This window comes from Crinia signifera, chromosome 8 (genome assembly GCF_055691185.1).
Source record: "Crinia signifera chromosome 8, ASM5569118v1, whole genome shotgun sequence".
NCBI lineage: Eukaryota > Metazoa > Chordata > Amphibia > Anura > Myobatrachidae > Crinia > Crinia signifera.
Window position 1 is genome coordinate 5,504,854 of NC_139224.1, and position 12,670 is coordinate 5,517,523.

Here is a 12,670-nt window from a genome sequence, read left to right on the forward strand (position 1 = left end):
CCGCCGCTTCCGCTTCCTGCCACGCTGAGCGGCATTCCTGACGAGGCAGCGCGGCGGCCATCTTGGGTCCTGGCAGCTGCTCGGTCACTTCGAGAGAATGCGGGACACACGGCGGTAGCACGCCGGTAAATCTGCCATGTGGCCTATCCCGTCCGGAGCTGATGTTGTCTGTAGTAATCCTGGGTCAGAAAGTTCCTTTCAGACGTCTGTCTCGCTCTTCACTTGCCCTCTTCCAAAATGGCGTCTGGTTTCTGGCGGCGCTGATGAGGTCACTCCTGGGCGGGGCTATGGGCTGGGTGAGGGAGCGCTGACTGGCGCTTCTGCTGTTGGTTGCTAGTGAGTCGTCATCGTCGCGGCTGTGGGAGCCATCTTGGTTGTGGGCAGTGGTCTAGGGACACGTCCCCTTTGTCTATGGAGGTGTTCTTATAATTCTAATACAATTATTACGGATTTTCCTTACTGCCCCTTTAAACTGGGACACCCATGAATTACACAGGTTCTGTGGCTGATTAAAACCAGGTGAGATACAGCCTAGAGGTCAGCCAGCCATAGAGCCTGTGTATTTCCTGGGTGTCCCAGTATGAGGGGAGGGTATGGTAATCCTAGATTATTGACACTGTGGGTCCAGGCTACGACAGAAGCGCCAAAACTTTGTGCCAGGTCTGCGGCGGAAGCACCCGGGGTGGTTGCTGACCTGACGGTGGTGTGACAGGGATGGTGTCCCCATTCAGCGGAGTGTTGCAGCTGACTGATCTGGATGACTTTATTGGGCCATCACAGGCGAGTTATAGCGAGAAGCACAGCATTGTGGGAAATTAGTATTTAGTGGCGGCTGCAGCGCCGTTCGCATAAACTACATCAGTGGCGGAACTTGTGGGTGGTGAGCTCAGGTGCAAAAGAATATATTATCACAGGTGGCGTGTGGTGCCTGGGGCCCGGTGTTACACTTCTCTCCTAAGCCCGCCCCCAGGCTCCTATTGGCTAGTTTTACAGGGGCAGATTTATTAAGCTCGGTGAAGTGATAAAGTGTCTGGTTTTTATCACCGGCCAATCAGCTCCTTACTGTGAAGTTACACGGTTGGTTTGAAAAATGACAGGAGCTGATTGGCCGGTGATAAAAACCCAACACTTTATCACTTCTTCGAGGTTAATAAATCTACCCCACAGAGAGGGTTAGAAGGAGAGTGAAGGGTAATGCTGAGTACTGGGCGTAGCAACACCGCGCAGGTGATCCACGGGATAACCAGTATGTTTATATATTCCACTAGTAAGCCCGCTCAAAGCTAATGCTTCGAAAGCTAGTAGATGTAGTTTCCCTGCCAACAGATTGCAATTTTTCAGAGTCACACGGACGCTAGACATATTATAGACGATACAGCTTAACATGTATATTATGTGCTAAGCAGCTTCCCCCTGCACTGAGTTCAGCGCTGCAGCTGACAGTGTTTGGAATGATCCAATATAATCCAGGTGCTGGCTGCAGGGATCACTGATCCCTATGCAAAGCTGTCTGCAGTGCATGTTGAACAGTGTTCTCCACTCATGTGTTTTCATCCCATGATCTATAACCTACTTCCTTAAAAATACAGGTTGAGTATCCCTTATCCAAAATGCTCGGAATCAGAAGAAAGTATTTGATAACGGATTATTTCTTATTACGGAATATTTTCATATTTGAATGAGGCATTTGGAGGTATTTTATGTTGTACAAACACATGAAATACACACAAATATTTTGGTACTTGTGAGTTATCTGGACGCCCGATTTTTTGATTGTATGCCTTAAGTTAAGGCATACAATCAGATGCGATGCGATGCGATATCGCATCGCATCGCATCGCATGCGACCATCGGATGCGATGACCCGATTTTTCCATAGGAATCAATGTTAAAATGGACTGAGTCCATTTTAACATGGAATTCAATTGGAAAAAGGGGTCCTTTTCATACCCCTACTATCCAAGTGGGCATGGAGTTGGATATAAACCTGTGGCGAGCGTAGCGAGCCACCGAGCCCGAAGCGTGGCGAGCGTAGCGAGCCCCGCGAGGGGACGGTATTCCGTGTCCCCTCGCGGGGCTCGCTACGCTCGCCACGCTTCGGGCTCGGTGGCTCGCTACGCTCGCCACAGGTTTATATCCAACTCCATGCCCACTTGGATAGTAGGGGTATGAAAAGGACCCCTTTTTCCCATTGAATTCCATGTTAAAATGGACTCAGTCCATTTTAACATTGATTCCTATGGAAAAATCGGGTCATCGCATCGCATCCGATGGTCGCATGCGATGCGATGTCCCGATCCGACCCGATTTAGAAATCGGGCGTCCGGATAACTCACAAGTACCAATATTTTTTATTTGTGCATAATACAAGGTTTCAAAACATGAAACAAAGTTTGTGTACAATCTCAGGCACTGAATTTCAATTCAAGCAATCATTTTCTTGCACATATTTGGTGCCAGTTACATATCATGTCCCCAGTAGTGCCAGTTACATATCATGTCCCCAGTAGTGCCAGTTACATATCATGTCCCCAGTAGTGCCAGTTACATATCATGTCCCCAGTAGTGCCGGTTACATATCATGTCCTCAGTAGTGCCGGTTACATATCATGTCCCCAGTAGTGCCAGTTACATATCATGTCCTCAGTAGTTCCAGTTACATATCATGTCCCCAGTAGTGCCAGTTACATATCATGTCCCCAGTAGTGCCAGTTACAGATCATGTCCCAAGTAGTGCCAGTTACATATCATGTCCTCAGTAGTGCCAGTTACATATCATGTCCCCAGTAGTGCTTGTTACAGATCATGTCCCCAGTAGTGCCAGTTACATATCATGTCCACAGTAGTGCCGGTTACATATCATGTCCTCAGTAGTGCCGGTTACATATCATGTCCTCAGTAGTGCCGGTTACATATCATGTCCCCAGTAGTGCTGTTACATATCATGTCCCCAGTAGTGCTGTTACATATCATGTCCCCAGTAGTGCTGTTACATATCATGTCCCCAGTAGTGCTGTTACATATCATGTCCCCAGTAGTGCCAGTTACATATCATGTCCTCAGTAGTGTCAGTTACATATCATGTCCTCAGTAGTGTCAGTTACATATCAAGTCCTCAGTAGTGTCAGTTACATATCATGTCCCCAGTAGTGCTGTTACATATCATGTCCCCAGTAGTGCCAGTTACATATCATGTCCTCAGTAGTGTCAGTTACATATCATGTCCTCAGTAGTGTCAGTTACATATCATGTCCTCAGTAGTGTCAGTTACATATCATGTCCTCAGTAGTGTCAGTTACATATCATGTCCTCAGTAGTGTCAGTTACATATCATGTCCCCAGTAGTGCTGTTACATATCATGTCCCCAGTAGTGCCAGTTACATATCATGTCCTCAGTAGTGTCAGTTACATATCATGTCCTCAGTAGTGTCAGTTACATATCATGTCCTCAGTAGTGTCAGTTACATATCATGTCCTCAGTAGTGTCAGTTACATATCATGTCCTCAGTAGTGTCAGTTACATATCATGTCCCCAGTAGTGCTGTTACATATCATGTCCCCAGTAGTGCTGTTACATATCATGTCCCCAGTAGTGCCAGTTACATATCATGTCCTCAGTAGTGCCGGTCCCAGTAGTGCCAGTTACATATCATGTCCTCAGTAGTGCCGGTTACAGATGTCGCAGTAGTGCATATATATATATATATATATATATATATATATATATATATATATATATATATATATATATATATATATATATATATATATATAGAGAGAAAAAAACGTGTCACTCCAGGGACTTCAACCAACATGTAGTTTATTGGCGCATATCAACGGCGTTTCGGGACACTTCCCGTCATCAGGATAATCCTGATGACGGGAAGTGTCCCGAAACGCCGTTGATATGCGCCAATAAACTACATGTTGGTTGAAGTCCCTGGAGTGACACGTTTTTTTCTCTATCTATGTTGGAGCACGCAGTGGCTTTGGCGTGAGCACCCGGGCAATTACACTACTGCCACCCCCTGCTGGCAAGTGGAGTGCCAGACCCCTCTGTCTGATATATATATATTCTGGAACTATGGATAAGGGATATTTGGATAAGGGATACTCAACTTGTATGTCTAAAATGGCCAGCTATGCATAGGGATTGATAATCGACGATAAGGTTCATTAGCTACAGTGTAAATACTAAATAAACCATTTAATTATTAAAGGGTGTCTGTTCTAAATGCCTTGTAGATTTGTACTAGTTGCACCCTCTGTGATCTGTTATTGATACTTAGGGTGGTATTTATTTCCAGGGGAAGGGTGCCAATTGGACATTGCCATGGCATTTAAACCCTGGAATCCGCACCGCATCTCACATCCATCACCAGGTCCAAATCCAACATTTGTTCTGGTTCCACTAGGTGGATGCCTTCACCTGTAATTGAATTACTCCCATTAATCTAGAGATTGGCCCCAATTATTGAAGCTAAATATATCATTTTATTTCAATGTGAAATTCCAAGTGTAAGATGATTATTATTGTTATTTGCAGGATTGCATTAAACCCATTAAGGTAGAGAAGAAAACAGGAAAAGGAGCCGCTAAGATCCGAATTGAGGATGACGGAAGTTATTTCCAAATCAGCCAGGTGAGATTAATGGGATTAAACTATTTGAGGTTCAGGTCACATCCTTGATCTGAAATCCGAAAATCTGAAAATTACTTGAGAAGGGCCTAACGGAGGTAGCCATTTTGTGGGATGTACAACATTCACAAAGATACAGCTAATCATATCACCAGAAACCAGTGACATCATGCAGATCATAATCGCTGTTTTTTCTCCCCAAAAAGATCTGCCTGCAATATGTATACAAATTTGCACATACATGGCAGCTCGCTATCCACTCCCCGTCCGGAAAGGGTGGAAGCCTCCAAGAATGTGGACAGTCTCCTGCGACCCCCCCCCCCCCTCAGCAGGGGGGTCCATGGGAGCAAATGACGGGAATTGCGTCTTTGTAGCCCTGCCTCTCCACTGTGCAATGCCTGAAATAGCGGCATTGCACGGAGGGGGATTGGCCACAAGGCCCACTCCAGATGACCTGCTGGCCGTCACGCCCCATCTCACCAATTTCCCATCCCCGTCCCGCCTCTTTCCCGGAGGGGGCAGCCAGAAAGTAGACAACCCTGCATTAAATGCCGTATTTCAAACTGAACAAGTGTTTCCGAGACTTTGTATTTACCTTTCAGGACGGAGCGTCCCAGAAGTTGGAGAAGGCAAAGATTACCCTGAACGATTGCTTGGCCTGCAGCGGTTGTGTGACCTCTGCGGAAAGTATTCTAATCACACAACAGAGCCACGAGGAGCTGTACAAGATACTGGCGCAGAACAAAGTATGTTTTGTTTTTTTTATTTTATTTTTAATTTGTGAGTTTTTTGGGGGGGTGCTGGATTCATGACTTAATTACCCATATTAGGTTTTGTTTGTTGACTATGACGCTGTAGCGTAGTAACCGCCTTTTCGGATGATCCAATTTATGTATCAGACTGATGACATCAGATCTGCTGCACCTATTAGCGCTCTAGAAAGACTGCAGCGATCGTACTGGACTATAAGGGACTGTGGGAAAATTTACAAAGATGGGAGTTGCACATGGGATGTTGCTATGGGTAACCAATCAGATACTACCTATTATCTTCAGATGGTGCTAAATAAGTAGTACATTCTTTCTGATTGGGTCATGTAGTCTCCGCTGATCTCTCCGCCACATAGTCACTGTGCATTTTCCGTTATTGCTTCCTCCCCAGACATTGGACCCGTCTCAGTGCAAGCTGGTTGTGGTGTCTGTCTCGCCTCAGTCACGGGCTTCTCTCGCTGCAAAGTTTAACCTCAATATCCAGGAGACCGCTGAAAAGCTGACGGCGTTCTTCAAGCAGTTGGGTAAGGAGCAGAAGCTGAAACATTGTCCTGATCTTCTGTCGCTTCCTGATCAAAGCAAACAGTCATTCAGTTATTTCTGGGTACATATATTATCTCTGTGGGACTCATTCTTGCAAAACTAAGTGGGGCTACAAGGGGAAAGCAGAAAAGAGCTGACAGGTTTAGTGGGGGATGGGGGCACATAGGAGATATCACAGTTTTTATATGTGTATTATTATATTTTTGACTTTTTGTTTTAGGGGTGCACTATGTGTTTGACACCAGCTTCTCCCGGAACTTCAGCCTGTTGGAGAGTCAGCGAGAGTTTATCCGTCGCTATAAGAGGCAGAAGGAGGAGAAGACGGCCCTCCCTATGCTGGCCTCGGCCTGCCCAGGTAGAAGCTGCTTCTGCTGCGCTACCTGGCGATACGCTGTTACAGTGTTATCTATGCAGGATCTGTCCGTGTACACATGCTGCCCATAACCAGTGCTCGCTGCTGTACAACTAGGAGACAAGGCTGGTGCGTTACCACCATCCACTTTACCAGGCTGAATACATGTGCCCGCTTATTTTTACTGACATGTGTTTTTTTTTTTAAAGGAGTAAATGTCAGTAGAGTGACAGTGTCTACATACGGAATACAAAGAAGTTGCACATGGCTGGCCGACATTTTGCTGACTTATATATTTATATATAAATATAATTACAGAGTACCCAAACAATAGTCCAGGCCTGGCCAACCTGTGGCTCTCCAGATGTTGTGAAACTACAAATCCCATCATGCCTTGCCACAGTTTTGCTATAAGTGAGTGTTAAAACTGTGGCAAGGCATGCTGGGATTTGTAGTTTCACAACATCTGGAGAGCCACAGGTTGGTCTGTCCTGCAATAGTCACTAGGAACTGTGACATCACTGAGGCTCCTCCTGACAGGAATATCTGATGCAGGGCTGTCATGTCTGCTGCTGACGCTATGTACACATGACAGAGAGCAAGATCTCCTTTTGTGTTTGGTAATTTTGCAAAGTTCACAACATTTGTCACACTGCGCATTCACACAACCGGCGCCACTTTTGCAGCTGCACGTATCTAGAACTTGCGGATCCTCGCACTAGGAGTGGAATCTAGGGGCCCTCATCTTCAAGAACAGTACAGAATAGGTGTACACGGTTAACCGCGCCTCCACTGACCTGCCCTTACTTACCTCTAGTGACTGATCTTCTCTTACAGGCTGGATTTGTTATGCAGAGAAAACCCACGGGTCTTTCATTATCCCATACATCAGTGTCACCAAGTCCCCACAACAGACAATGGGATCGCTGGTCAAGAGCCACTTAGCACAGGAAAAGGTGAAGAGTACTAAAGATGTCTGACTTATAGTGGAGGTAGCCATTTTGTGGAAGAGGTACAAACACTATAAGTGCGTAAGATTACCTCAGTCATCAGGGATGTCTCTAGTCTTATTGACTTACTACAACAACATGGCTGCTTCCACTTATGTTGAGGGAGGGCTCATTGTAATCTTTTCTTTGTCAAGTGACATGGCCCCTGCTCACCGTCCACCCCTTCTCTCTCCTGCCTGTACTGGTCATGCAGAACTTGAAGCCAGACCAGATTTATCATGTGACTGTGATGCCGTGTTATGACAAGAAGTTGGAGGCCTCCAGACCAGACTTCTTCAACCAGGAGTATGAGACACGAGACGTGGATTGTGTCATTACCACAGGTGGGGTTGGCGCATCTTATCGCTATAGGATGATTATCGCGCTAGTGTTGTGCTAAATGACTGATGTTTATTATAGGAGAAGTATTGCGGATGTTGGAACAGGAGGGAATATCTTTATCGGATGTGGATCCCTGTCCCCTGGACACACAGTGAGTATTTTATATAATAAATACAAAAATTGTACTCAATATAGCAGAAAATTAAAATCCTAGTAGCGCCACCTAGTGACACGTCTGTTCATGGTCTCTGGAGATCTGATTGGGTTTCAGAAGTATTCCGTACTTTGGGGTTTTTATAATGGGTGCTATGTGTGCAGTGCACATGGACCCCTGCATCCAAGAGGGCTCACACATCCTACAACTATGTTATATTACCTACAGCCGGAATGGCCATGCACGCATGCACAGTTGTGAAATTAGTTGGCGTCATGTTTCCAGGGAACTTTGCATGCACCGTAGATTCTGGCACAATTCCAGAGCCAAATGCACCATAGAGAGGAGGAGTCTGCACACACGCCCCCTCCAATTATAAAACGCCCCTAATTCTGTAAAGCTAGTACTAGCCTATGAAATTGCCAGACACAGTGTGCCAGATATAATAGTTCAGCGGCCATATTGGGATGCTGCCCAAACGTGGACATTTTTTTTTAAGGGGGCAGTCATTTACAAGGCCTGATTCTGCATTGTAAGTGATTGCCCCTTAAAAAAAACAAAAAAAAACGCCTGAGTTCGGCTGGTATCCCGCATGGCCACTAAACTCGAACGCTAGTCCATTAGGCCCAGCGTCTTTGAATAGCACTGCTTAGTAAATTCAGCCCCTAGTGAATGTAAAACGCCCCTAGGGTTAGATCTGCTACAGCAGGCATGCTCAAATTATGGCCCTCCAGCTGTTGTGAAACTACAAGTCCCATCATGCCTTGCCACAGTTTTGCTATCAGGGAATTCTAAAACTATGGCAAGGCATGCTGGGATCTGTAGTTTCACAACAGCTGGAGGGCCACAGTTTGGACATGCCTGTGCTAAAGCTTCTAGAACAGTGGTTCTCAACGTCAGTCCTCAAGACCCCCACACAGTTCATGTTTCTAGGTCACCCAGCAAGTGCACAGGTGCACTCATTACTCACTCTGATACATTTTAAAAGATCCACAGGTGGAGCTAATTATTTCACTTGCGATTCTGTGTGGAGACCTGGAAAACATGCACTGTGTCGGGTCCTGAGGACCGAGGTTGAGCACCACTGTTCTAGAACAGAAAAGGACTGGCGTTGCCTGTAGCAACCAATCAAATTTTGTCTAGAGAACTGATAGACTACAATCTGATTGGTTCCTTTGAGCTGCACCACAATATGGCAATTACTAGTAAGTCTTCCCCCTAGACTCTGGGCCAGATTCTCTAAGCTTCAAAAGTGATAAAATGGAGAGTGATGAACAGCCAATCAGCTCCTACCTGCCATGTCACAGACTGTTTGAAAAATGTCAGACAGGAGCTGATTGGCTGGCTGTTTATCACTTTCCATTTTAGCACTTTTGAAGCTTAGAGAATCTGGCCCACAGTGATCATCTTATCCCAACAACTTGCTAGATTTAAAATTAAATCCTGTAACATAAGTACTAATTGACCCCCTACTCCTAAAGTGAGGAATCTTTATAACTTCGGAGTTCCCAGGGCTTATAATGTTTATTGTATTTGGTAATTGACCTTGTGGCTTCTAATAACTTCATATATTACAGTACAGAGAACATGACTCCTGCTAGTATGCCCACTCGATGCACTAGGGTTACATTGTACTATGCAGGGGTACGTCCTTATTCTAAGCATAGTTACTGTCATACTGTTCATTTAACCCAGGAATTTACCCCCAAATATGTTTGCCTAGTTTCTTCAAGTATATAGATAAGTACGCGTAGCCCACTGCGAATTCGCAGGTGTGAATCGGGCCCAAGGCTTTTGCTGTTGTCAGTATGGCTATTGTCTATGGTTTGCACAGTCATGTGATGTTCTGCTGTTGGATGTGTCTCTGCGCAGGTTCAGCAGTGTGCGGGGCGAGGAGCCGCTGGGCCATGATGGTGGGGGGTCCGGCGGATACCTGGAGCATGTGTTTAAATACGCAGCACAAGAACTGTTCGGGATCCATGTGAACGAAATCAAATACAAACCCTTAAAGTAAGATGACAGGGTTATTATTGCATGTCCCTGCTATAGTTCTGCAGCGCGTTGTCCTTTATTGAACAGACAAATATAATTTATTCATATTTAATCGGTTCCTGAAATCCAAGCATTTATTTTTCTCCTGATCCTGTTTGTTTGGTTCATTTTCTGCCCATTCACTATTTAGTGATCACATGACTGAGAAAGGAAAGGGGGAAATGTTTTACCGGTCGGACACATACACTGCAAGATGAATTCCATCTGAGAAAATAATGCATCAGATGGACATGCTGGACGGTCCAGTATGGCCGACCAATCGCTAACTTCTGATTGTTCTCCCATATACACTGAACAGTTATCGGGGCACTCCCCTGATATCTGGTAGATCAGCCAGATAACAGCTTTATATGTATCTGCATCTTGGGACTGATGGGGATCCCAGGGGGGGCAGCAGTGGAGGCGACCTGATAAAATAAGACTATAACGGAATAGTTTCCTGCCACGGCCCAGGAACCGGGCTGGGACTAGCAGCGCTAGTCTGTCTATAGATGCACAATGCCTGTTTGTCTATACTCTGTCCAGGAACAAAGACTTCCAGGAGGTGACGCTGGAGAGGGACGGGGAGGTGCTGCTGCAGTTTGCCTTGGCGTATGGCTTCCGGAACATCCAGAACCTGGTGCAGAAGCTCAAAAGGGGACGCAGCGCCTACCACTATGTAGAGGTCATGGCCTGTCCTTCAGGTAACGCATTCTCATTAACCACTAAATGTAGTTCTATTGCATCGCAGCTACGTGCTCCCAACATCCGTAACAATGGCAACAGCTCATCTGCATATTGCGGGGGTTAATGTAAAATCACTCACTCACTTGATGACTCATTTAACACTTTAAATATGAATTTTTAAACAGATCAAATGTAACAGATTCATGTTTTATTAAAGTTTCTATTTTACAGCATCTCCAGACTCACTTTATGGCACAATGTGCAACACCAGCAGCCTCACTTTACAGCACACCTTGCAACACCAGATCAGCAGCCTTTTGTTTATGACAAGTCCCAAGTGCAGCAGTTTTGCTAATGCCCGCACTGTTGCCTTGAGCTCTAACAATCCATGTCCAATGTCAGTCCGATGTCCTCGTCCTACATCTGCATTATCTGCGCAGCTGCATTATCTGCGCAGTTGCTACGTTGCATAAAGTCCTGTGGCAAACGTCATCATTTTGACACCCGCTGTGTAACCCAGACTTATGGCAAAGCAAATTCTTTGGCACTAAACAAACCATTTTATTGTTATTTATTTTTCTTTCCTGTGATCTGAGGTTGTTTCTCTGTTATTAGGTTGTTTGAATGGTGGCGGCCAGCTCCGAGCAGAAGGAGAAGCTGGCAAGGACTTACTCCACAGGGTGGAGCAGCTGTACGGCTCTGTGAGGTGTGAGCCACCAGAACAGGATGACCGAGTGATGCAACTTTATGATCAGTGGCTAGGGGGCAGAGACGGTGCCCGAGTGGACGAGGCCTTACACACACAGTACCACGCCGTGGAGAAAATCTCTTCTGGACTCACTATTAAATGGTGACCAGTAGACGCGTACTGTGCACTGCTTCCGGGTGACATCACAGTACCTAACAACCTCTGTCAGTCACATGACAAGAACTGACGAACCACGATCCTGTGCACGGACGGCCACACCTCTATCCTGATAGGCCGTTCCTTCTGTGCACACACCAAACCATGACTGCACTGGGAAGACCTAGGCAATTTGGGCCTAAGCTCGCCATAATACCACTTTAATTCAGGACACATATAATTTACACAGGTTCCATGGCTGGCTAAGCCTGCATTTCACCTATTCTTACACAGCCACAGAACCTGTGTAAATCAAAGGTGTCTTGAATGAAAGGATTATTTATATTATACCAATAAAAATTGCACAAAGTATCTATCAATCGGCTACTTTCAGAATAAAGTCTGCGGATAAGAATATTGCATCTTTTCTTGTCAGTGTCTCTTCCTTCAGTGATATATATAAAATGTATGTATGTACATACTGGTACCTGTAGCGACTTGTTATAGCAGGAGAATGTGACAGTGTTTATACAGTAACAACATCTGACTTCCGGTTCATGTAGCCACTGGCCCTATCGCACAGGGACTCACTCCAGGACCCCACACAGGTCATGTTTTCCTGGTCACCTGTGGATTTTTAACATGTGACAATCGGTGTATTACCAACCTATCAGGTGACCTGGTAACTGTGACCTGTGTTGGGACTTTCAGAACTATATATCGTTCTCTGACATTTTTTTAAAGCTACGATTATTAACAATGTAAGGCTTAGTAAATGAATGCAGCTTTAAAAAAGCGTCCGAGTTTGTCGGAATCATTAGGTCAACAGGGTCATTAGTTCGACATGGCAATTTTCACTTTTTTTTTTTGTCCCAAACGTCGACATGGACACTGAAACGTAGCACCGCGTCTCCTCGCTGCGCTCGGCGCACTATTTTATTCTCCCACCATGCCCTAGTGCAGTGATTTTCAACCTTTTTACCATGTGGCACACTAAATAAGATTTTAAAATTGCCAAGGCACACCATGAGATCCCCACAGGGCAAAACACATTGGCCCCCACAGGGAAAAAACCTATTGACCCCTATAGAAAAAAAAAATCACACTGGTCCCAACAGGTAACACAAATAAAATACATTGGCCCTTTTCATTAAAAGAAGAGACCAGTGAATATCAATTGAACTGGTGGTGGCTGTAATTTGGTTTGGGGTTGTCTAGATCTGGGGGCACACATGAGAACAGCTGAAGGCACACTAGTGTACCACGGCATAGTGATTGAAAAACACTGCCCTAGTGGATGGTAGGGCATGAAATACCG

The 12,670-nt window shown here is 45.4% G+C and overlaps 1 protein-coding gene across 1 annotated transcript; it reads left to right on the plus strand.

Annotated features, from left to right (window-relative positions):
* Positions 1–345: 345 nt before the first annotated feature.
* CIAO3 (cytosolic iron-sulfur assembly component 3) lies at positions 346–11,767 on the plus strand. The gene is made up of 11 exons (XM_083155638.1): positions 346–780; positions 4,548–4,643; positions 5,243–5,386; positions 5,802–5,934; positions 6,174–6,308; positions 7,143–7,261; positions 7,509–7,638; positions 7,715–7,787; positions 9,663–9,800; positions 10,368–10,525; positions 11,124–11,767. The coding sequence occupies exons 1-11, from the start codon at positions 715–717 to the stop codon at positions 11,360–11,362; spliced, it is 1,431 nt and encodes a 476-aa protein (XP_083011764.1). The 5' UTR covers positions 346–714; the 3' UTR covers positions 11,363–11,767.
* Positions 11,768–12,670: the final 903 nt, after the last annotated feature.